This window comes from Dysidea avara, chromosome 8, assembly GCF_963678975.1.
Source record: "Dysidea avara chromosome 8, odDysAvar1.4, whole genome shotgun sequence".
In the NCBI taxonomy this organism is placed as follows: Eukaryota; Metazoa; Porifera; class Demospongiae; order Dictyoceratida; family Dysideidae; genus Dysidea; species Dysidea avara.
The window spans coordinates 13,869,758-13,895,591 of NC_089279.1; the positions used below are offsets into that span (position 1 = coordinate 13,869,758).

Consider the following 25,834-nt stretch of genomic DNA (forward strand, 5'->3'; position numbering starts at 1 on the left):
GTTTGCTGTATAACAGAGGGTATAATGTGGCTCAACCATGGCAAAGACTATTCAGTTTATATCGGTACATCGTATCGGTTTTGGTGGCTATATTAGACCAACTGATATTGGCAAAGGTCTCCATATCAACCACCGATACAATATGTATTGGTATATTGATACACCCCTAATTTACATTACCATTTTATTGTGGTTATACATATCTAATCCAAAACAGCTAAGCTGTAAAAAAAGTGTGCGGCCCTCAGAAAGGCTATGGTGAAAAAAGATGTGAAATCCAAGGTGGCGGCCAAGAAATGGCTGTGATGGTAGGTTAATGGTAAAAATTTTAATAATGACAATTCAGGTAGATTTTGTGATGTGGCACAAAAATTCACCTGAATTGTTGTTATTAAAATTTTTACCATTAACCTACCATCACAGCCATTTCTTGGCCGCCACCTTGGATTTCACATCTTTTTTCACCATAGCTTTTCTGAGGGCCGCACACTTTTTTTACAGCTTAGCTGTTTTGGATTAGATTTCATTTCTTTTTGTATTTGTATACCCCAAAGCCGGCCTATGGCCAGCTTTGGGACTTTTTTAACCTATGTTTTTTTTTCTTTACTACAGGAAGAAGAAAAGATGAAGTAGATGTACTTTAAATATTTTATCAGTAAATGTACAAATTATGTTATAGTTATACCATGGCTGCGAGGGATTTTGCTGATATATACACCCAAAGCACGAGGGCCGCAGGCCCGAGGGCTGCGGGTGTATATGTCAGCAAAATCCCAAGCAGCCATGGTACAAGTGATATATATCACTTGGGGCGCACTCACCTAATAGGTGAAAGAACTAATGAGAACTCATCCCATTTGTTTTATACAGTAGCATCTGAAGATCGATTGTGGTTTTAATAGCGTGGGCTAATAGCCATCAAAACGTTGTCCATACGTTAAAACGTCATTAATACGTTACTATGCTTCAACACGCAATGTTAGAAAACTTGCGATTGTGGGATGGAGTTTATATTGTTATCATTTTTGTACTAAGTTAAGCCAACTAACTTCGCTATTGGGACAGTAAGTAAGTTATTATATCAAGACACACGGTAGTGTGTCGTGCGGCCCAAGAAGCCGGCGCGTAACACCCGTGAGTATATTGACAGGAAGAAAGAAAACGCAATTTTCGCACCTCCGTAGCTCTGTGCTTCCTTGATGAAACAAGACGATTTTTGCTGTGGATATGCCCCCCAACTGCAGCACTCCACATTCCAAATTTGAGCGAAATCGCTTCGCGCGTTTCCGAGATATGCGACTTCAAAAATTGGCTCAGTTTCTTCGTTTTTTTTTTTCTTCTTCTTCTTCTTATTTTTCTTTTTCTTGTCGCACACTTACAAAAACTGCTATAAAACTCGCACGCCATATCCGATTGCCTTGAAATTTGGCACACAGAAGGGGTATATAAAGGCGCATCTCGGTACCAACTTTGGCTGGAATACGATAAACAGGCAAAGAGTTATGAGCGATTATTCACGAAAATTAACACCAATATGTTGTCAGGCCTACAGGGTAAACCGCGTATGGGAAGAAGCTGAAAATCGGTGGGTGAATAGGTTAACTATTGAACCTCAAACCTTTTGTGGTTTGAAAGAAATCGAGCTAAAAACCAGGAAGATACAACGAAAAAACCAACAGTGTGTAACAATTACGCAATCGAGATTAGCTAATAAAAAACGACTGCTTGCCACGCCTACCAGGTAAACCGCTTGGGGTAATGCTTTGAAAATCGCTGTACAGATGGAGTTATCATCTTAGAAAGGCTCTTCAATGGTGTAGAAGAATCAGACTTAAAACCACGGAGTTATAACACGAAATCCAACTTAGTGTAGCAAGTGCGTGATCGAGATACTCTAATAGAGCAGTCATCCTAATAGAGCAGTCATCCTAATAGAGCAGTCACCCGAAGAGAATTCAAGAGATCAGCTAGAAACAAGTAACCTGTATAGAGATCAGCTACAAACAAGCCAACCTGTAGAGAGATCAGCCACAAACAATTCACCCTGTAGAGAGATCAGCTAGAAGAAGTTACCTTGTAGGGAATTCATGCAACTATAGAAAGAGATAATTCAGCTAGAAGAAATCACCTTGTAGAGTTCAGCTACAAAGAAACCACAATGTAGAGAGTTCAGATACAAAGAAACCACCATGTAGAGAATTCGTTTACAAACAAGTCACCCTATAGAAAGATCAGCTAGAAGAAGTTACCTCGTAGAGAGTTCAGTTACAAAGAAACCACCATGTAGAGAATTCATTTACAAACTAGTGACCCTGTAGAGACATCAGCTAGAAGAAGTTACCTTGTAAAGAGTTCAGATACATAGAAACCATTCTGTAAAGAGCTCAGCTGCAAACAAATCACCTGTACAGAATTCAGCTACAAACAAATCACCCTGTAGAGAGATCAACTAGAAGAAATTACTTTGTAGAGAGTTCAGCTACAAAGAAACCACCATGTAGAGAGTTCAGCTGCAAACAAATCACCCTGTAGAAAATACAGCCACAAACAAATTGCCCTGTAGAAAGATCAGTTAGATGAAGTTACCTTTTAGAGAGTTCAGCTACAAAGAAACCACCCTGTAGAGAGATCAGCTAGAAGAAGTTACCTTGTAGATCATTCAGCTACAAACAAATCACCCTGTAGAGAGATCAGCTAGAAGAAGTTACCTTGTAGAGAGTTCAGCTACAAAGAAACCACCATGTAGAGAGTTCAGCTGCAAAGAAATCACCCTGTAGAAAATTCTGCCACAAACAAATTGCCCTGTAGAAAGATCAGTTAGAAGAAGTTACCTTTTAGAGAGTTCAGCTACAAAGAAACCATTCTGTAGTAAAGAGCTCAGCTGCAAACAAATCATCTGTACAGAATTCAGCTACAAACAAATCACCCTGTAGAGAGATCAGCTAGAAGAAGTTACCTTGTAGAGAGTGAAGCTACAAACAAATCACCCTATTGAAAAATCAGCTTGTAGAAGTCACCTTGTAGAAAGTTCAGTTACAAAGAAACCATTCTGTAAAGAGCTCAGCTGCAAACAAATCACCCTGTAGAGAGATCAGCTAGAAGAAGTTAACTTGTAGAGAGTTCAGCTACAAAGAAACCATCATTTAGAAAGTTCAGCTTCAAACAAATCACCTGTAGAGAGTTCAGCTACAAACAAATCTCCCTATAGAGAGATCAGCTAGAAGAAGTTACCTTGTAGAGAGTGAAGCTACAAACAAATCACCCTATTGAAAAATCAGCTAGAAGAAGTCACCTTGTAGAAAGTTCAGTTACAAAGAAACCACCATGTAGAGAGTTCAGCTACAAACTAGCCACCTTGTAGAGACATCAGCTAGAAAAGTTACCTTGTAGAGAGTTCAGCTACAAAGAAACCATTCTGTAAAGAGCTCAGCTGCAAACAAATCACCTGTACAGAATTCAGCTACAAACAAATCACCCTGTAGAGAGATCAGCTAGAAGAAGTTAACTTGTAGAGAGTTCAGCTACAAAGAAACCATCATTTAGAAAGTGCAGCTTCAAACAAATCACCTGTAGAGAGTTCAGCTACAAACAAATCTCCCTGTAGAGAGATCAGCTAGAAGAAGTTACCTTGTAGAGAGTGAAGCTACAAACAAATCACCCTATTGAAAAATCAGCTAGAAAAAGTCAACTTGTAGAAAGTTCAGTTACAAAGAAACCACCATGTAGAGAGTTCAGCTACAAACTAGCCACCTTGTAGAGACATCAGCTAGAAAAGTTACCTTGTAGAGAGTTCAGCTACAAAGAAACTATTCTGTAAAGAGCTCAGCTGCAAACAAATCACCTGTACAGAATTCAACTACAAACAAATCACCCTGTAGAGAGATCAGCTAGAAGAAATTACTTTGTAGAGAGTTCAGCTACAAAGAAACCACCATGTAGAGAGTTCAGCTGCAAAGAAATCACCCTGTATAAAATTCTGCCACAAACAAATTGCCCTGTAGAAAGATCAGTTAGAAGAAGTTACCTTTTAGAGAGTTCAGCTACAAAGAAACCATTCTGTAAAGAGCTCAGCTGCAAACAAATCACCTGTACAGAATTCAGCTACAAACAAATCACCCTGTAGAGAGATCAGCTAGAAGAAATTACCTTGTAGATAGTTCAGCTACAAACAAATCACCCTGTAGAAAGATCAGTTAGAAGAAGTTACTTTGTAGAGAGTTCAGCTACAAAGAAACCATTTTGTAAAGAGCTCAGCTGCAAACAAATCACCTGTACAGAATTCAGCTACAAACAAATCACCCTGTAGAGAGATCAGCTAGAAGAAATTACATTGTAGATAGTTCAGCTACAAACAAATCACCCTGTAGAAAGATCAGTTAGAAGAAGTTACTTTGTAGAGAGTTCAGCTACAAAGAAACCATTTTGTAAAGAGCTCAGCTGCAAACAAATCACCTGTACAGAATTCAGCTACAAACAAATCTCCCTGTAGAGAGATCAGCTAGAAGAAATTGCCTTGTAGAGAGTTCAGCTACAAAGAAACCATCATGTGGAGAGTTCAGCTGCAAAGAAATCACCACTGCCCAAATTTCAAGGCAATAGCTCTTTCCAATCTGAAGCTATCAATTGTCAAAGTTGGCAAATTGGATGTGTGTGGAAGGCCCCTTTTTACAAATCCGGTCACATATGTATTATATATATAATTTGTACATTTACTGATAAAATATTTAAAGTATATCTACTTCATCTTTACTTCTTCCTGTAGTAAAGAAAAAAAAAACATAGGTTAAAAAAGTCCCAAAGCTGGCCATAGGCCAGCTTTGGGGTATACAAATACAAAAAGAAATGAAATCTAATCCAAAACAGCCAAGCTGTAAAAAAAGTGTGCGGCCCTCAGAAAGGCTATGGTGAAAAAAGATGTGAAATCCAAGGTGGCGGCCAAGAAATGGCTGTGATGGTAGGTTAATGGTAAAAATTTTAATAACGACAATTCAGGTGAATTTTTGTGCCGCTTCACAAAATTTACCAGAATTGTCATTATTAAAATTTTTACCATTAACCTACCATCACAGCCATTTCTTGGCCACCACCTTGGATTTCACATCTTTTTTCACCATAGCCTTTCTGAGGGCCGCACACTTTTTTTACAGCTTGGCTGTTTTGGATTAGATTAAGTTAAGTACTTAGAACTGTAAGTTACTAACCTATTTCAACGTAGCAGTAGTAGCTTTGCTGTTCCATGGTCTGTTCAAAGGTTGATACGCGGTGGGTAGAAATACGCATCCACAATCGCCCAAACAATTATTTTGTGCCTTCATTATCCTTTAGTAACAACCAACTACTCTATCTTAGCCTATGTACTAAGCTTAGCAACCTCTACAAAACTGAGTCCCACAATACAAAGCTCTATGTCGCTCAATATAACGAGTCAAAGCGCATCAATTCTTTGAACTGGCTGGGTATCAAAGTCATTGGCAAACCGCTTTCCCATGATATTGCCCGGGCAATATCTTGATATTGCCCGGGCAATATGCGAGTTAAACACCGAGTGGCGCCTTTGAACGCCCACGCTAAAGTGGTATATATATATAATACATATGTGACCAGATTTGTGAAAAGGGGTCTTCCACACACATCCAATTTGCCAACTTTGACAATTGATAACTTCAGATTGGAAAGAGCTATTGCCTTGACATCTGGGTGGTGGTGAGCACCACTATAGCTGAATACATGGTGAAATTTTCAGGTTAATATGTTACTTGAACACTGAGTTATGGTCTCCAACGTTTACGGAATTGGATGTGTGTGGAAGACCCCTTTTCGCAAATCCGGTCACATATCAAGACACACGGTAGTGTGTCGTGCGGCCCAAGAAGCTGGCGCGCCACACCGTGAGTATATTGACAGGAAGAACGAAAACGTCATTTTCACACCTTTGTATCTCGGTGATCACCTATCTGATTGGAACCAAATTTGCTACACAGTTGCCCGCCAGCCAAGGGAGTCTACATTCCAAATTTGAAAGAAATCGCTCCAGCCATTTCCGAGATACGAGCTGCCAAAGTTTCGTTTTTTTTTCTTCGTTTTTTTTTTCTTCTTCGTCTTTTCGCACACTTGCAAAAATTGCTATAACAAGCAAACGCGTACTCCGATCGCCTTGAAATTTGGCACACAGAAAGGGAGTCCAAAGGCGAATCCTAGCATCAAATTTGGTACAAATCCGATGAATGGTTCAGGAGTTGTGACCGATTATTCGCGTAAAACAAGATCGATTTGTTGTCACGCCTACAGGGTAAACCGCTTCATGGAATCAGTTGAAAATTGCTATGTAGATGGAGTAACCATCGTAGGAGTGCCTTTTGGTGGTTTGAAAGGAATCGAGATAAAGACCACGGAGATATGACACAAAACCCAACCTGTGTCACAATTACGCGATCGATTTTTATGAATAAAAAAGTATTAGTTTTCACGCCTACTAGGCAAACCGCTTAGAACAATGAGCTGAAAATCGGTGTATAGCTGGAATAATCTTCATAGAAAGTCCTTGCAGTAGTACAGAAGAATCGGATTACAAACCACTGAGTTATGATTCGAAAGCCAACTCCGTGTAGCAAATGCGAGATCGAGATACTCTAATAGAACAGTCACCCTAATAGAGCATTCGGCTAATTTATTTACTCCATTACAGAATTTTATTACATCACAAGTTATTCTGTAGGGAGTTCAGCTGCAAACAGTTAATCTTATAGACAGTTTAGCAAGAAGACAGTCACCATGTGGAGAGTTAAGCAAATATACCACTATAGAGATTCAGAACATTACAAGTCACACTGAAGAAAGTTCAGCTATAAACAAGTCATGCACTGTGTAGAGAATTCAGCTACAATTAAGTCACTCTCTAGAGAATTCAGTTACACAGAATTCAGCTACACACAAGTCACTGTGGAGAGAGTTCAGCTACAAACAAATTACCCTGTCGAGTGATCAGCTACAAACAAAACACTTTGCAGGGTGTTCAACTGCAACAAATCAATTACCTTTAGAGCGATCAGCAATGAACAAATCAACACAAATCTACCTGTAGAGAGATCAGCTAGAAACAAATCACCCTGAAGAGAGTTCAGCTACAAAAAATCACCCTGTATAGACATCAGCTAGAAACTAGACACAATGTAAGGACTTCAGCTACAAGCAATCACCCTGTAGAGAGTTCAGCTAAAACAAATCAACCTGCAGAGAGATCAGCTACAAACAAATCACCTTATAGAGAGTTCAGCTACAAACAGATTACCTGTAGAGAGATCGGCTACAAACAAATCAACCTGCAGAGAGATCAGCTATATACACACAAATCAACTTGTAGAGAGATCAGCTACAAACAAATCACCCTGTAGAGAGATCAGCTAGAAACTACACACAATGTAAGGAGTTCAGCTACAAACAAATCACCCTGTAGAGAGATCAGCTACAAACTAGACACAAAGTAAGGAGTTCAGCTACAAGCAAATTACCCTGTAGAGAGTTCATCTACAAACAAATCAACCTGTAGAGCAATCAGCTAGAAACAAATCACCCTGAAGAGAGGTCAGCTACAAAAAATCACCCTGTAGAGAGATCAGCTAGAAACAAATCACCCTGAAGAGAGGTCAGCTACAAAAATATCACCCTGTAGAGAGATCGGCTACAAACAAATCAACCTGCAGAGAGATCAGCTACACACAAATCAACTTGTAGAGAGTTCAGCTACAAACAAATTACCCTGTAGAGAGATCGGCTACAAACAAATCAGCCTGTAGAGAGTTCAGCTAAAACAAATCAACCTGCAGAGAGATCAACTACAAACAAATCACCTTATAGAGAGTTCAGCTACAAACAAATTACCCTATGGAGAGATCAGCTACAAACAAATCAACCTGCAGAGAGATCAGCTACACACAAATCAACTTGTAGAGAGATCAATTACAAACAAATCACCCTGTAGAGAGATCAGCTAGAAACTACACACAATGTAAGGAGTTCAGCTACAAATAAATCACCTTATAGAGAATTCAGTTACAAACAAATCACACTGTAGAGAGATCAGCTAGAAACTGGACACAATGTAAGGAGTTCAGCTACAAGCAAATCACCCTTTAGTGAGTTCAGCTACAAACAAATCAACCTGTAGTGAGATCACTTACAAAAAAGCACCTTGTACAGAGTTCAGCTACAAACAAATTACCCTGTAGAGAGATCGGCTACAAACAAATCAACCAGTAGAAAGATCAGCTACACACAAATCAACTTGTAGAGAGATCAGCTACAAACAAATCACCCTGTAGAGAGATCAGCTAGAAACTAGTCACAATGTAAGGAGTTCAGCTACAAGTAAATCATCCTGTAGAGAGTTCATCTAAAACAAATCAACCTGCAGAGAGATCAGCTACAAATAAATCACTTTATAGACAGTTCAGCTACAAACAAATTACCTTGTAGAGAGATCGGCTGCAAATTAGTCAACCTGCAGAGAGATCAGCTACACACAAATCAACTTGTAGAGAGATCAGCTACAAACAAATCACCCTGTAGAGAGATCAGCTACAAACTAGATACAATGCAAGGAGTTCAGCTACAAGCAAAATCACCCTTTAGTGAGTTCAGCTACAAACAAATCAACCTGCAGTGAGATCACCCACAAAAACGCACTTGTACAAAGTTCAGTTACAAACAAATCACCCTGTAGAGAGATCAGGTAGAAGAATTCACCTTGTAGAGAGTTCATTTACAAAGAAACCATCATGTAGAGAGTTCAGCTACAAAGAAATTACCCCGTAGAGAGTTCAGCTAGAAGAAGTCACCTTGTAAAGAGTTTAGCTACAAAGAAACCATCATGTACAGAGTTCAGCTACAAAGAAACCACCTGTACAGAATTCAACTACAAACAAATCACCCTGTATAGAGATCAGCTAGAAGAAGTTACCTTGTAGATAGTTCAGCTACAACAATTCACCCTGTAGAAAGATCATGCTAGAAGAAGTCACCTTGTAGAGTGTTCAGTTACAAAGAAACCATCATGTAGAGAGTTCAGCTGCAAACAAATCACTCTGTAGAGAGTTCAGCTACAAAGAAACCGCCATGTAGAGAGTTCAGCCTCATACAAACCACCTTGTAGAGAATTCAACTACAACAAATCACCCTGTAGAGAAGAAGTTACCTTGTAGAGAGTTCAGCTACAAAGAAACCACCATGTAGAGAGTTTAGCTGCAAACAATTCACCTGCAGAGAGAGTTCAGCTAGAAACAAATCACCCCGTAGAGAGATCAACTGGACGAAGTCACCTTGTAGAGAGTTCAGCTACAAAGAAATCATCATGTAGAGAGTTCAGCTGCAAACAAATCATCCTGCAGAGAGTTCAGCTACAAAAAAATCACCCTGTAGAGAGTTCAGCTAGACGAAGTCACCTTATAGAGAGTTCAGCTACAAAGAAACCATCATGTAGAGAGTTCGGCTATAAAGACACCACCATGTAGAGAGTTTAGCTGCAAACAAATCACCTGTTACAGAGAGTTCAGCTACAAAGAAACCATCCTGTATATAGTTCAGCTACATTTCAAGTCACCCAGTAGAGAGATCAGCTGCAAAAAAAATCCTGTGGGGAGTAATGAGCATGTAGTAAATATATGTATATAATTACTAATAAAATCAAAAATAATTGAAGTACTAAAATTCTTCTTTAAGTTCTTTTCTTCTTCCTGTGGTAAAGAAAAAAACACATGGGTTAAAAAAGCCCCAAAGCCAGCCATAGGCCGGCTTTGCAGTATACAAATACAAAAAGAAGTGATATCTAATCAAAAACAGCCAAGCTGTAAAAAAAGGTGCGGCCCCCATAAAGGCCATGGTGAAAAAAGATGTGAAATCCAAGGTGGCGGCCAAGAAATGGCTGTGATGGTAGGTTAATGGTTACATTTTAATAACGGCAATTCAGGTGAATTTTGTGCCACTTGGTCTTCGCACCAAATTCACCTGAATTGTTGTTATTAAAATGTAACCATTAACCTACCATCACAGCCATTTCTTGGCCGCCACCTTGGATTTCACATCTTTTTTCACCATGGCCTTTATGGGGGCCGCACCTTTTTTCACAGCTTGGCTGTTTTTGATTAGATATTGATTACAGAAATCTCCATGGTGGTTTCTTTGTAACTGAACACTCTACAAGGTGACTTCTTCTAATTGCTCTCTCTACAGGGTGAATTGTTTGTAGCTGAACGATCTACAAGGTAACTTCTTCTAGCTGATCTCTCTACAGGGTGATGTGTTTGTAGCTGAATTCTGTACAGGTGATTTGTTTGCAGCTGAGCTCTTTACAGAATGGTTTCTTTGTAGCTGAACTCTCTAAAAGGTAACTTCTTCTAACTGATCTTTCTACAGGGCAATTTGTTTCTGGCAGAATATTCTACAGGGTGATTTCTTTGCAGCTGAACTCTCTACATGGTGGTTTCTTTGTAGCTGAACTCTCTACAAGGTAATTTCTTCTAGCTGATCTCTCTACAGGGAGATTTCTTTGTAGCTGAACTCTCTACAAGGTAACTTCTTCTAGCTGATCTCTCTACTGGACAATTTGTTTGTAGCTGAACTCTCACATGATTGTTTCTTTGAAGCTGAACTCTCTACAAGGTGATTTCTTCTAGTTGATCTCTCTACAGGACGATTTGTTTGTTGCTGAACTCTCTACATGATGGTTTCTTTGTAGCTGAACTCTCTACAAGGTGATTTCTTCTATAGCTGATCTTTCTACATTGTGATTTGTTTGTAGCTGAACTCTCTACATGATGGTTTCTTTGTAGCTGAACTCTCTACAAGGTAACTTCTTCTAGCTGATCTCTCTACAGGACAATTTGTTTGTAGCTGAACTCTCACATGATTGTTTCTTTGAAGCTGAACTCTCTACAAGGTGATTTCTTCTACCTGATCTTTCTACAGGGTGATTTGTTTGTAGCAGAACTCTCTACAAGGAAACTTCTTCTAGCTGATCTCTCTACAGGGAAATTTGTTTGTAGCTGAACTCTCTACACGTGATTTGTTTGCGGCTGAATTCTCTACATGATGGTTTCTTTGTAGCTGAACTCTCTACAAGGTAACTTCTTCTACCTGATCTCTTTACAGGGTGAATTGTTTGTAGCTGAACGATCTACAAGGTAACTTCTTCTAACTGATCTCTCTACAGAGTGATTTGTTTGTAGCTGAACTCTCTACAAGGAAACCTCTTTTAACTGAGCTCTGTACAGGGTGAATTGTTTGTAGCTGAACTATCTACAAGGTAACTTCTTCTAGCTGATCTCTCTACAGGATGATTTGTTTGTAGCTGAACTATCTACAAGGTAACTTCTTCTAGCTGATCTCTCTACAGGGTGATTTGTTTGTAGCTGAATTCTGTATAGGTGATTTGTTTGCAGCTGAGCTCTTTACAGAATGGTTTCTTTGTAGCTGAACTCTCTACAAGGTAACTTCTTCTAGCTGATGTATCTACAGGGTCACTAGTTTGTAGCTGAATTCTCTACATGGTGGTTTCTTTGTAACTGAACTATCTACAAGGTGACATCTTCTAGCTGATCTTTCAACAGGGTGATTTGTTTGTAACTGAACTCTCTACAAGAAAACGTCTTCTAACTGATGTCTGAAGAGGGTGAATTGTTTGTAGCTGAACTCTCTACAGGGTGATTTGTTTGTAGCTGATCTCTATACAGGTTACTTATTTCTAACTGATCTCTTGAATTCTGTTCAGGGTGACTGCTCTATTAGGATGATTGCTCTATTAGGATGACTGCTCTATTAGGATGACTGCTCTATTAGAGTATCTCGATCTCGCACTTGCTACACCAAGTTGGATTTCGTGTTATAACTCCGTGGCCTTTAAGTCTGATTCTTCTACACCATTGAAGAGCCTTTCTAAGATGATTACTCCATCTGTACAGTGAATTTCAAAGCATTACCCCAAGCGGTTTATCTGGTAGGCGTGGCAAGTATTCGTTTTTATTAGCTAATCTCAGTTGCGTAATTGTTACACACTGTTGGTTTTGTTGTTTTATCTTCCTGGTTTTTAGCTCGATTTCTTTCAAACCACAAAAGGTTTGAGGTTCAATAGTTAACCTATTCACCCACCGATTTTCAACTTCTTCCCATACGCGGTTTACCCTGTAGGCATGACAACAGATTGGTGTTACTTTTCGTGCATAATCGCTCATAGCTCTTTGCCTGTTTATGGTATTCCAGCCAAAGTTGGTACCCAGATGCGCCTTTATATCCCCCTTCTGTGTGCCAAATTTCAAGGCAATCGCATATGGCGTTCGAGTTTTATAGCAGTTTTTGTAAGTGTGCGACAAGAAAAAGAAAAATAAGAAGAAAAAAAAATGAAGAAACTGAGCCAATTTTTGAAGTCGCATATCTCAGGAATGCCTGGAGCGATTTCGCTCAAATTTGGAATGTGGAGTACTGAAGTTGGAGGGAATGTACACAGCAAAATTCGTCTTGTTTCATCAAGGCAGCACAGAGCTACGGAGGTGCGAAAATTGGGTTTTCTTTCTTCCTGTCAATATACTCATGGGGTTGCGCGGCGGCTTCTTGGGCCACACTACACACTACCGTGTGTCTTGATATGTGTATAGTGATGAGTGTACATTTGTTATCATTATTATTTTACAGGTTATTTTACACCATCATTCACAAGAAGTACAAAGGTTGGAATCAGCCATTCATTTGAATTACATTGAGACCACTGACTCAGTGTTGCATGAGATGCCCTGGGTAGTCGTGAAAGAATACAAGGTCTGTCATGTGAATTCATTTGCTTTCCTCTCTTTAAAGATTTATATGTAAATATTATTTTGAATAATATTTTGAATAATGTTTTGTAGAAAAATGGTCCAGATGTTTCTTGGGATAGAATAAAAAGAACTTATGGAAGCCTTGTCAACAACAAAAACTCAAACTTTACTCTTGAACTTGTATACGGATGTGCAGGTAATTATAATTATTTCAGTTCTGTCCTTAATTGAAAATAATAAACTTTGTTAACACTTCCATGTTAGTCTATACATTGTTTATTTGTAAACTGCTAGTTATGCATTTGGATTCTTTTTTTCTAGAATTCCAATCCTTATATGTGACCGTCTCAGCAAAAACCAGATTTGTTCACACAATTAATTTGTTTATTTTCTCAGCGTTATCTGCAATGTCCAAGGAATGTATCACTAAAGTTTCAGCCTTCTGTGATGAGCAGTTTTGGAATTATAGTGCTAGACTGTAGGAAGAACAAGGTAATCGATCTGTACAGTGACTATACTGAAAATAAACTACAGACACTTACATTCTCAGCCATAACTTCCACTTGGATTAGTCTACAATGTTAGAATTTAGCTTTAAATGTTCACCATGGATTAGCACATCAGCCAAGGTATAGTGTTAGCCAGTCACTTGCGCATATGTATATGAGTAGAAGAAATGATGACAATCTTGATAACATTTAACGCATCATAAACAAATGCATGTGACATGCATACCGTTGGAGCTACAAAAGCAAAACAAAGATTTTTGAACTCTCCATGAGCAGGCGAATAGAGTGGTGTATATTTTCAATCGATTTGGATCTTCTGTCTTCAAGCACTGGCCCGATAAAAACTTTCATGTTTTTTCTTGTAGCATGTGTAATTTTATGAATAATTTTTAAATTTCTTTTTTCTCAATACGCATGCTTGTGTGAACAAGTCGTTATTTTGTTGAGACAGTCACATATGTATAGATTACCTCAATGCATGGGAGTGTCAAAGTGCCGCGCTGGGTTATAACTACCATACAGCTAGACAGAGCAGCACTGCTACTGTACAATATATTAGTTATCACCCAGTGATAACTAACTTATCACCCTGTTGTGGAGCCACTCAGTCTTGTTCGTGACATCATAATAACCGTGAATGGTATTGTTTACCATTGGAACAAAGAGCCGAATAAGGAAATATTGACACTTACACCTGCTAAATCTTACAAGAAAACAGTTAATCCTTTACACAGTAACACTACAAGTTACCAATACAATAGTTTAACAAATGTCAAGAACAGTCTGTGCCAATTTTTGCTCCAACAATCAGTCCCAGCATTCACCTTGGTGAAGAAATTACTTCTTTCTATAACCCATAGCTTCATCTTTCTATCTCGGACTATGGTAGCCACTTGTTGGTCTTCTGTCCTCTTGCACACCACGCGACACCACCATACCAACTTCTGACGAAGGCAAATTGTACCTGGAACTGCTGCTTCGTAACACCACCCTTCGCTACAGTTTGTAGGCAGTATGCAAGGTCTCTCTTGTAGCTATGAATTTGAATCTCCACACCATTCGGATGAAATCATGAGCACAGTAACAGGAAATCAAACTGGAACTTAATTTACCATCCGTAAACTTCTGCGCACTCCCGTGCCATGGAATATAAAATAGTTATATCCTGTATACTCAGAAGATATCAATTGTTATTACACTTGTCCTTTCAGACTCATGTAATAACAATGATATCACCCTTGTAACGGGATCAAGACACACGATAGTGTGTCGTGCGGCCCAAGAAGCCGGCGCGCCACACCGTGAGTATATTAACAGGAAGAAAGAAAACGCAATTTTCACACCTATGTAGCTCTGTGATTCCATATCCGATTGGAACCAAATTTGCTAGAGACGTGCCGCCCAGTTAAGGGAGTCTACATACCAAATTTGAAGAACTTCGCTCCAGCCATTTCCGAGATACGGGCGAACAAAATTTCGTTTTAATTTCTTCGTTTTTTTTCTTCATCTTCATTTCGCACACTTCGCAAAATTCGCCATAAAACACGAATGCGTGTTGGGATTGGGCTGAAATTTGGCACACTTAAAGGGCTCATTAAGGCGGATCTCCGTACCAACTTTGGTAGGAATCCGATGAACATTCACGGAGTTATGACCGATTATTTGCGTAAAATAAGGTCGAAGGTCTGTCACGCCTACAGGGTAAACGCCTTGGAAGAATCAGTTGAAAATTGATATGTGGATGCAGCAACCATCGTAGGAGTGCCTTTTTGTGGTTTGAAAGGAATCGGGATAAAGACCATGGAGATATGACACAAAACCCAACCTGTGTCAAAATTACGCGATCGATTTTTATGAATAAAAAAACTATTAGTTTTCGTGTCTACCAGGCAAACCACTTAGAGCAACGAGCTGAAAATCAGTATGTAGCTGGAATAATCATCATAGAAAGTTCTTGCAGTAGTACAGAAGAATCGGATTACAAATCACTGAGTTATGATTCGAAAGGCAACTACGTGCAGCAAATGCGAGATCGAGATACTCTAATAGAACAGTCACTCTAATAAAGCATTCAGCTGCATGTATAATTTACTCAGCTATATTACATTGCAAGTTATTCTGTAGGGAATTCAGCTACAAACAAGTCACCCTGTAGTCAGATCAGCTAGAAGAAGGTACCTAATAGAGAGTTCAGCTACAAAGAAGCCATCATGTAGAGAGTTCAGCTCAAATAAATCACCCTGTAGAGAATTCAACTACAAACAAATTGCCCTGTAGAGAGATCAGCTAGAAGAAGTTACCTTGTAGAGAGTTCAGTTACAAAGAAACAATCATGCAAAGAGTTTAGCTGCAAACAAATCACCCAGTAGAAAGTTCCGCTATGAACAGATCACACTGTAGAGAGTTCAGTTAGAAACAAGTCATCCTGTAGATAGATCAGCTAGAAGAAGTCACTTTGTAGAGAGTTCAGCTACAAAGAAACCACCATGTAAGAGAGTTCAGCTGCAAACAAATCACCTGTAGAGAATTCAGCTAGGAACAAGTCACCCTGTACAGAGATCAGCTAGAAACAAGTCATCCTGTAGAGAGTTCAGCTAGAAGAAGTTACATTGTAGAGAGTTTGGTTACAAAGAAACTACCATGTAGAGAGTTCAGCTGCAAACAAATCACCCTGTAGAAGGTTCAGCTACAAACAAGTCACCCTGTAGAGAGTTCAGCTAGAAGAAGTTACATTGTACAGAGATCAGCTAGAAACAAGTCACCCTGTAGAGAGTTCAGCTAGAAGAAGTTACATTGTAGAGAGTTCAGCTACAAAGAAACTACCATATACAGAGTTCAACTGCAAACAAATTGCCCTGTAGAGAATTCAGCTACAAACAAATCACCCTGTAGAAAGATCAGCTAGAAGAAGTTACCTTGTAGAGAGTTCAGCTACAAACAAATCACCCTGTAGAGAGTTCAGCTACAAACAAGTCATCCTGTAGAGAGTTCAGCTAGAAGAAGTTACATTGTAGAAAGTTCAGCTACAAAGAAACTACCATGTAGAGAGTTCAGCTGCAAACAAATTTCCCTGTAGAGAATTCAGCTACAGACAAATCACCTTGTAGAAAGATCAGCTAGAAGAAGTTACCTTGTAGAGAGTTCAGCTACAAACAAATCACCCTGTAGAAAGTTCAGCTACAAATAAGTCACCCTGTAGAGAGATCAGCTAGAAACAAGTCACCCGTAGAGAGTTCAGCTACAAAGAAACTACCATGTACAGAGTTCAACTGCAAACAAATTGCCCTGTAGAGAATTCAGCTACAAACAAATCACCCTGTAGAAAGATCAGCTAGAAGAAGTTACCTTGTAGAGAGTTCAGCTACAAACAAATCACCCTGTAGAGAGTTCAGCTAGAAACAAGTCACCCTGTAGAGAGATCAGCTAGAAACAAGTCACCCGTAGAGAGTTCAGATAGAAGAAGTTACATTGTAGAGAGTTCAGCTACAAAGAAACTACCATGTAGAGAGTTCAGCTGCAAACAAATTGCCCTGTAGAGACAAACAAATCACCCTGTAGAAAGATCAGCTAGAAGAAGTTACCTTGTAGAGAGTTCAGCTACAAACAAATCACCCTGTAGAGAGTTCAGCTAGAAATAAGTCACCCTGTAGAGAGATCAGCTAGAAACAAGTCACCCTGTAGAGAGTTCAGCTAGAAGAAGTCACATTGTAGAGAGTTCAGCTACAAAGAAACTACCATGTAGAGAGTTCAGCTGCAAACAAATTGCCCTGTAGAGAATTCAGCTACAAACAAATCACCTTGTAGAAAGATCAGCTAGAAGAAGTTACCTTGTAGAGAGTTCAGCTACAAACAAATCACCCTGTAGAGAGTTCAGCTACAAACAAGTCATCCGGTAGAGAGATCAGCCAGAAGGATCACCTTGCAGAGAGGTTAGCTACAAAGAAATCACCCTGCTTCATCTTTTCTTCTTCCTGTAGTAAAGAAAAAATGACAGGTTAAAAAGCCCTAAAGCCGGCCATAGGCCGGCTTTATGGCCGGTTTTGGGGTATACAAATACAAAAAGAAGTGAAATCTAATCCAAAACAGCCAAGCTGTAAAAAAAGAGTGCGGCCCTGAGAAAGGCTATGGTGAAAAAAGATGTGAAATCCAAGGTGGCGGCCAAGAAATGGCTGTGATGGTAGGTTAATGGTAAAAATTTTAATAACAACAATTCAGGTGAATTTGGTGCCGCTTGGTCTTGGCACAAAATTCACCTGAATTGTCGTTATTAAAATTTTTACCATTAACCTACCATCACAGCCATTTCTTGGCCGCCACCTTGGATTTCACATCTTTTTTCACCATAGCCTTTCTCAGGGCCGCACTCTTTTTTTACAGCTTGGCTGTTTTGGATTAGATATAACTATAACATAACAATTTAAATTCAAAAATTTGTTTTATATGCATACATTATGTGCATACACATGTAATCTGTACTGTGTTTGTATGCAGGATTTCTGCCTGTGTGTGTACATATGTATCGAAGTTTTTAATTGTACTACGTAGGTGATGGGAAAACACACTACATCAAGAAACAGCTTTGTGACCCCTGTTTGATTATTGCAGTGAATGAATCCTTTACTGTACTGAATGCTATCTCCAAACTTAGAACACTTCCATCAGATCAAAGGTGCTCAATTTTTTTCAACATTAGTATTGCTCCTGGACCACTAGCAGTAAGTTAATCATTTGTTAACTAACTAGCCTATATAATACTCACTGTGATATTCATAATATTATAACATGGGTATCCAATGTCTCTCAGAGGAAGGTAGAGGAGTACTGTTGTACACCATAAGCTCAAGCCTGCAACAACAAATGCATGACAATAATGATAAATCCAGTCCAATGCATGCCACAACACAATACATGTAACTATAGCCAATATATCATGCACATGCAACAGCAATATCATGTTTCAGTTTCAGAATTTTTTAACTACCTTATTTCTATAAATATAAGCTGCAAGAAATTTTCACGAGTTAAATTTTCGTGTTAAAATTTTGCCCGTGTCCTCAAGTGTTGAAAATTTTTTAACAATGAATTATGTGGCTTTCTTAATTCGTTTAAATTATATTGTCCTTTTTGTATATAGGAGAAGCAGAGTAACAAGCAGTGAAACTTAAGTGTGGTATCTCCATTCCAGGAGGCTGCACCCTAAGAGTTGTCCGCCGGTCACAAACTCCAGCCGAGTGGACTGGAGTGGAATTGCTGTAGCTAGAAGTTCATTCCATGCAATTTACATATTCGTATATATATATTTATACTTCATTAAATGGGTCCTGTAGTGGCTGTCTATCATATGGCATGGCATCATTGCCAATGCTATTGCTGGCGGCGAAATCCCTAGGCGAGGACCCAGCAGCAGCTCTCCCCTGGGATGCAGGAGGCCATTCTTGTTTTATTAAAATACTACAGCAAAGACATACTCTTGAAACGCCAATGGCCAAGCTTCGATCTAGGTGGTCAGAAAGCAGTTAACCGAATTTATTCAACTTCTCTAATGTTACATTGGTAAAAATTTTTCACGTAATTAATTTTTGTCGGACGCTATCTTTGACGAAATATTTTTAACGGTTTATAAATATAAAAATACGGTATATCATGCATCAACAGCAGCCATGATATGCATGCAACAGCAACAACACATGCATGCAACAATTGTATTATCATGCATGCACAATAAGCATTTGCAATAGCAATAATTATAATTATCACAGCAGGAGTAGAATATCTTAGTATCCAAAGGATGAGTATCAGTGACTACAGCTGCTATGGCTTTTTTCCAAGTAAAAGACTTGCATATAGTATATGGCTTTATGAATGCTAATGCAATACCATACATTGTGCTCATCTGCTGTATTTGTGACTTTAAATTTTTATGTCAAAGGTGTCCTAGTAAACTCTTTGAAGTATGGCTTTTACACTAGTTAATGTTAGAAATGCAAAACTTTTATATTCAATTTAGCATGTTACTCTCATTGTTGACCCCTTATTTTGAAACAATTACTGCTATTAGAATACTGCTACACCAGAGGAGAAAGCAAAGTATGATAGACTGATGAACATTTTAGCATGGTTTTTCTTCAAGTTGTTGGTATTTGGATATGTTGAGGATTTTAAAACTGGAATTGCATTTCGACTACCTGGTGGTCTTAATTGGAAAATATTTGTGGAGGTATGTTGCATATCCTGTTTTATTTGCTGTAATGTTCTGTTGCATGGTGTGTAGATCCCATCACATGCACAAGAAAATGTGAGAAGTTCAGTTGACTGGTTTTACAAAAAGATTCCTGTGTTTAATATGATTGGAAAAGAAGTTTTAATTGATAAGTCAAGGTTTGTACAATTTCCCCTGCTACAACCATATATGTATTGTTTTTACTATCTAGTGTACTAGCTATTTCAGTGATGCATAATTGTTTGCATAGAATACGTATGCACGTATGTATGGTTTATTGTAGACCTTATGATGTTGATGAAGGTGTCCAGTTGGTTTGCAAGTATTTGCGTGCTTATGACAATCGGAATAATCTCAAAAAGGGTATCAATAAGCTTTATAATGATAATAGTAAGTTTTTTTGCTGACCTTTATATTTACTTTGATTCCATATATTTTGTTCATATTTATAGTTAAAAAGTTAGTGAAATTTGGTGATGATCCTGACTTAAAGGTAGAAGAGTGCCGCCAACTTCTTAAAAGGCACATGCCACCACATGTAACTAAAAGCAAAGTACTACAACAATTGTTTATCAAGTAAAGAATTCTAAGTATCCAACTGTTATGCTATTATGATAAATTTAGATATATGGAAAGAAGGTGTAAGTTCTTGGAAAGGTTTCCTGGCTTCAATTATAATTCAGGTACATACTGTAGCTGTACACTTTTAATTTAAATGTGATTAATGCTATGCTGTGCGTCTATGCACACAGGTTATGGGGTACCTTTTGATAGTGAAACAGTTAAACCAGATAAGCTTAAGAGAATGATTGATACCGGGATGCTGAGGTTGCTGAGTAACACCTCTCATTATTCAAACACTGGAAAGCTTGGTGAAGTCTTGATGAAAACAATGCTAGATGAAGTTTCTGAACTTTGTAAAGTTGAGGTCCAACACAATTGGACTTCACAATCACGTCAACAGGTACATACTTTATTATTTGGTGAACATAATTTGTATTCTTTACACACAGTTAATTTACGAAGTCACTGAAGGTTCAGGCACCATTCAGTTAATCACACTGAAGCGAGAAAATCTTAATCAAGATGAGGCTATGAAGTTTAAAGTCTTAGGAATTGAAATTCCTTCTGTAATGTATGCAACTACAATATGTATTGTAGTTATAAGATATATGTCCTTATTTGAATGCATGTCAATATCATACACTACGATAGTAGTGTATAGTAGGGACCACAAAGGAGTAGGCATGGCCCACGAAATAATATCACCCCAAAAAAAGCTTCGATTTCTCCTAACGACAATCCGGCAGTATTGGTTAGGTGAAACTAAACCCAAACAAGCTTTCAGATCGACCCAAAATGCTTTCAACAAATTGCTACGGAATTTTAAAAAGTATTATTTAACGGAATTTTCTACTGACTAAGTAATTGTAAGTAAGTAACTGACTGATGCCTTCAGACAAGCGTAACTCGATAATGGCTAAGGCTACAGCCTTGATTTTTTCGCTGTTTGATGTTGCTTCAGCCCGACAGGTGCCTTTTGGCATACCGCAGTACGTGCAATGCCTTCTTCATGGACTTACCAGTGTCCTCCTTTGTGTCCCATTCATCTTTGTTGACAGCAAAAAGTGTCAATTTGACGATAGCACGTGATGGCTTCCCTTTGTAATGGAAATCATCTGTAATTGTCATAGTGACTATTTTTATAACAGAGGCGCTTTTCAAACAGTTCTTGATTCGTACTGCTGTGTAACAGGTTGACAACGAAGCATAATGGATACTTCACTTTTCAGACGATAGTTGGGGCATGTGGCGTCACTTCAGATGCGGTATACGTGGGTTCACCAGTCATAATAATTATTTACAAAAAAAGTTAACTAACAAGTACACAGAAAAATTTTGAATTTTCAACTAGAATAGGGACCATAACACATCGATAAAAAGTACTAAAACAAGCTGGAGTAGTGCACGATATTAAATCACAGTAAAACAATAAGGAGTGTTATATCCCTACTGTGCTCAAGATTATTTGAAAATGCACAGTAGGGATATAACACTTATTGTTTTACTGTGATTTAATATCGTGCACTACTCCAACTTGTTTCAGTACTTTTTATTGATGTGCTATGGTCCCTACTCTAGTTGAAAATTCCAAATTTTTCTTTGTACTTGTATAGAATCAATGCTGAATTTATATTATATTTGTATTCTCATGTCCTTGGTTTACTTAGACAACTTTTGAAAAGAAAAACATTTGATTCATATCTTTCACATGCTCTTGGTGTTAAATTAAAAGATGGAAGACTACAAGACATTGATGAGTCACATTATGTGTTGACACTTGACTATACTGTGAAGGTTTGTCATCTGTACATACTCAAACAAAGCAACTATGCTAATGTAATGTATATGTCACTTGCTGTCTCTCAAATTTCATGTTAATAAACACAGAAAATTTCGTTAAAACTTATTGTCTATATGAGGTTTTCACTTGAGACTTTTGAAGCCTCTGGAATCGTGGCAGGACCTCAAAAACTGGGCATGTAGCTACACCCCATTGTATTACCATATATCAACTCATATCAAAATAAAATATGTACATTTAAATTACAAACTGAATAAGTGCTGAAAATTGCATGGCCATAGCATAATTCATGAAAGTATTACATATGTAAAAGTAAGTAAATTCTATGAGCCAGTCCTGGTTACAACTGTTTATTCTGTGAACCGCTTCTGGTGGAGGGGCTACAGTGATATAGAAACATGTGCTACATCAATAATTAGGGAGCCAATTGGTTTTTGAATTATGAATTCTTAAAAGACATCAGCTAGCTTTTTGTTCAGACTGTGCATTGTTTATAATTGTTATTGTTATGCTTATACTACTTATCTGTGCAGATGTTAAATATTCATGAGCGTCGTCAATGTGGTATACCAGTGATCATTGAGGGAGAAACTGGTGTGGGGAAGACTGCACTAATTAATATGCTTTCTAAGTTATGGAATCATGCTTTGACCAGTGAATGGCGGAAAGTGAAAGGAAGAATTGTAGAAGATTTGTACAAGAAATCTTGTGGTATGTTTGATAGCAATCTCATGTCTGTTTGCCTTTCCTTATGCATGTCCATCCATTATTTTTATGTTTGTATATCATCATGTGTACTTTTGTATCTATATTTCACAATGCCATGAATGTTTAGAATTTGAAGACAACACTCTTAAAAGTTCTTTGGAGAAACTCAATACTCATGGTTGGAATTTTGATAAACAATCACTAAGCCATAATAATTCTCTAACTGAGGAGCAGTTAGTGCCTTTGTTGGAACATACACCTCAAGATAGTGATACACAGAATTTTAAGTGTGTTAACAAGGATCTTCTAAAGTTGATCAGTACTGCACCTATCCTTGAACTAATTGAGATAGATGTTGAAACTGTTGCCAGTGAAGGCCAACCAATTATCATTAATGCTGAAGATGGTTCAGTGGTTGCTAACTTACTAAATAAATTGATCAAAGAGTCTACCCCAAAAGTATGTTGACCAGTGAATATACATCACCGTATATTTTTTACACATGACTGTGACATCAAACTTGTAATGTAAGCAATATTGTTATTCCTTCCCTTTCATCTCTAGGCTACTGCCAAAATGCTGTGTACTTTGCTCAATGGCAACTTGATTTCTACGTTTTATAAACTCAATGTCCATGCAGGTATATGTAACTACTGTAGATTTACATACACAGTAAGTCTCATGTGTGCTATTCTATCTACACTAATAGCACTAACCCCATTGAAGATTCAAGAATTTTTCACACCGATTATTAAACTAGCTAAACAGTTGAAGAGTAATGCTAAGAAGCTGCCAGTGAAAACAGCACAAGAACCACTAATTACTGTAAGCACATTGTTGTTGTTCTAGTGCATGGAAATGATAGCTGACTGTATACATGCTATGTTATAGTTAAAACGCTGTGATTAATAAAGTTTGTAATCAAGATTACTTTGATGTCCAAAATAGCAACCATGTATAGGTGTTGATGATGAACAGTTGTTGTTATCATTTACTGTACCTTGTTTCATTGTATTGCTACTTATTGCACAAGTATATAAGGAAGAATAGGAATTTTAAGTTTGATTAGAAATTGTAGAAAAAGGTAGGAAAACTAGGGGAAGTCACCTACGCCTGCAGATATACTAGTGAATGTTTAATCCTACTTCAGTCTTACTTGTTTGTTTACTTTTTTGTAACATTATTATACCGGTGAACCCACACGTACTACATCAAAAGAAAGGATGGCGCCAGCGATAATGTTTTCGTTTGAACCCACACCCCAGCTATCAATTATTGACTAGAAAGTGGAGTGGCCATTACGCTTCGCTTTCAGCTATGTAGCTACAATTCGCTACACAGCACTACAAATAAAGAACAGCAGAAGTGCCTCAGCGTCTGCAATCAATCCTGCCACCATGAACTTGAAATACGGATGATTTGCACCCTGCAACTATCAATTACGTGTACTGAACATGGCCATTGCACTTCGCTGTCACCTATTTTCAGCCTGTTACACAGTGCTACAAACAAAGAACGTCTCTGCAATCAATCCAGTTACTACAGAAAATATGGCCGATTTTTCATTTTCAAACGAGAAGCCATGCATCATGCTACAGTAACTGCAATTTGACAGCTTGAGCAGTTAGCAAAAGAAATGGAGCAAAAAGGAGGACAAAGGTAAGTCCATGATGCATGCATTTTATTTACTGTGGTATGCGATGAAGCGACGTCAAACAGTGAAAAAGTAAGCCCGTACCCTTAGCTGTTATCTAGTTCCACTTGTCTGAAGGCATCAGGCAGTTATAGTCAGTTGGTAGAAAATTCCATTGAATAATTTCGTTATCTTGTTTTTAAATCTTGTGGCTCCCTATCGGAAAAAGCATTTAGGGTTGTACTGAAGGCACTTTTGGGCTTGGTTATACCTAACCGATGTTGCCAAGGCACTAGGATGGATTGTGAAGCTGGTTTTGGAGCAATACTTTTGGCCAGAAAACCAAAGCCTTCATGATCCCTAATATACAATGCTATCATACTGTATGATAAACATGGTGGGCTAGTAGTCACTTCTAAATGCACGTAGATGCAATGTGTTGGGCACTATTTAATTTAGCTATGTTTGTTAAATATGTAAGCTACGTTTTAATTTTTTTACAGTTATGTGTTTACCTGCATTTTCTTAACCTTTAGGTATTTTTGGACGAACTCAACACATCATCTTGTATGGGTTTGTTTAAAGAAATGATAGTTGACCAAAGTTTTGAGGGACAGGTATATATAATTATATATTTGTGTACTGCATACATATGTAATTGTTTACTTGTATATTCAATTCTTTTAGCCTCTACCGTCAAACATATTTCTGATTGCAGCTTGTAACCCTCATAGAGGTAATAGCTTAGCCGTTCATCAAAATAGAGAGGATGTTGAGTCTAATAAAACTCCGGAGGATTCTGAAACTGAGACTTGGTTTAGAGGATCATATTATGTACACAAGTTGCATCCCACATTAAAGTTCCTCATGTGGAACTATGGGTCATTGAATGATGAGCAAGAAGCAGACTATATTAAGGCAAAAATGAAAATGGTCAATGATGATGAAATTGACAAGTTAGTTAAACTTAATATGTTTTCTCCAGCTTTTATATTGTATGTGTACTCATTTACCAGTGTACAGAATATAGCATTTAGTGAGCTGGTAGTAAAATGCCAAGGGCTAATAAGACAGTTTGCATTTGAGCAACTAAAGAAGCTTGGAGTGGGTGACAGTGATGCTAGCATTCGTGCTTCAAGTTGTGTTAGTCAAAGAGATATTCAAGTATGTGATGTACTGTATGTTTGCTTCAGTACCAGTCAATGCTACTACATTTTAGAGAGTATTTACATTTTACTGTTGGATAATCAAAACCTATGAAGCTTTAATGATGTAAGTGTGTGTGTATGCTATTATACAATATAACAAGATTTACACATGTTACAGACCTAGCACAGAAGATGCCACGCCTGCTACAATGGTTACGGGAGATATGCCTGATGCTCACATTGCTGAACATCCTATGATCAGAGATGACTTAGATCGACTAGAAGTAAACCAAAGAGCTCTGCTGGTAGCTCTAGGCCTTGTGTACTATATGAGATTGAATACTGATTATCGAGCAAGATTTATTAAAGAGCTGGATAAAAAGATTCAAAGTTATAGTGTAAAATTTAGCAAAGCCTTTAGTGATGAGGTACATATATGATGAGGTAATTG

General features: G+C 38.1%; 1 protein-coding gene across 1 annotated transcript in view; it reads left to right on the forward strand.

The window, feature by feature from the left end:
- The window catches only part of LOC136263016 (uncharacterized), a 128,442-nt gene that overhangs the window by 72,128 nt on the left and 30,480 nt on the right, over positions 1–25,834 (forward strand). The window contains exons 25-44 of the mRNA XM_066057455.1: positions 12,679–12,801; positions 12,891–12,996; positions 17,855–18,024; positions 19,368–19,526; positions 19,581–19,687; positions 19,813–19,919; positions 19,982–20,105; positions 20,154–20,212; positions 20,282–20,493; positions 20,543–20,664; positions 21,761–21,887; positions 22,428–22,605; positions 22,730–23,061; positions 23,167–23,242; positions 23,312–23,427; positions 24,772–24,852; positions 24,923–25,191; positions 25,252–25,399; positions 25,455–25,507; positions 25,562–25,811. Coding sequence (XP_065913527.1) covers positions 12,679–12,801; positions 12,891–12,996; positions 17,855–18,024; positions 19,368–19,526; positions 19,581–19,687; positions 19,813–19,919; positions 19,982–20,105; positions 20,154–20,212; positions 20,282–20,493; positions 20,543–20,664; positions 21,761–21,887; positions 22,428–22,605; positions 22,730–23,061; positions 23,167–23,242; positions 23,312–23,427; positions 24,772–24,852; positions 24,923–25,191; positions 25,252–25,399; positions 25,455–25,507; positions 25,562–25,811 — 2,919 coding nt within the window. The remainder of the gene's footprint in view (positions 1–12,678; positions 12,802–12,890; positions 12,997–17,854; positions 18,025–19,367; positions 19,527–19,580; positions 19,688–19,812; positions 19,920–19,981; positions 20,106–20,153; positions 20,213–20,281; positions 20,494–20,542; positions 20,665–21,760; positions 21,888–22,427; positions 22,606–22,729; positions 23,062–23,166; positions 23,243–23,311; positions 23,428–24,771; positions 24,853–24,922; positions 25,192–25,251; positions 25,400–25,454; positions 25,508–25,561; positions 25,812–25,834) is intronic.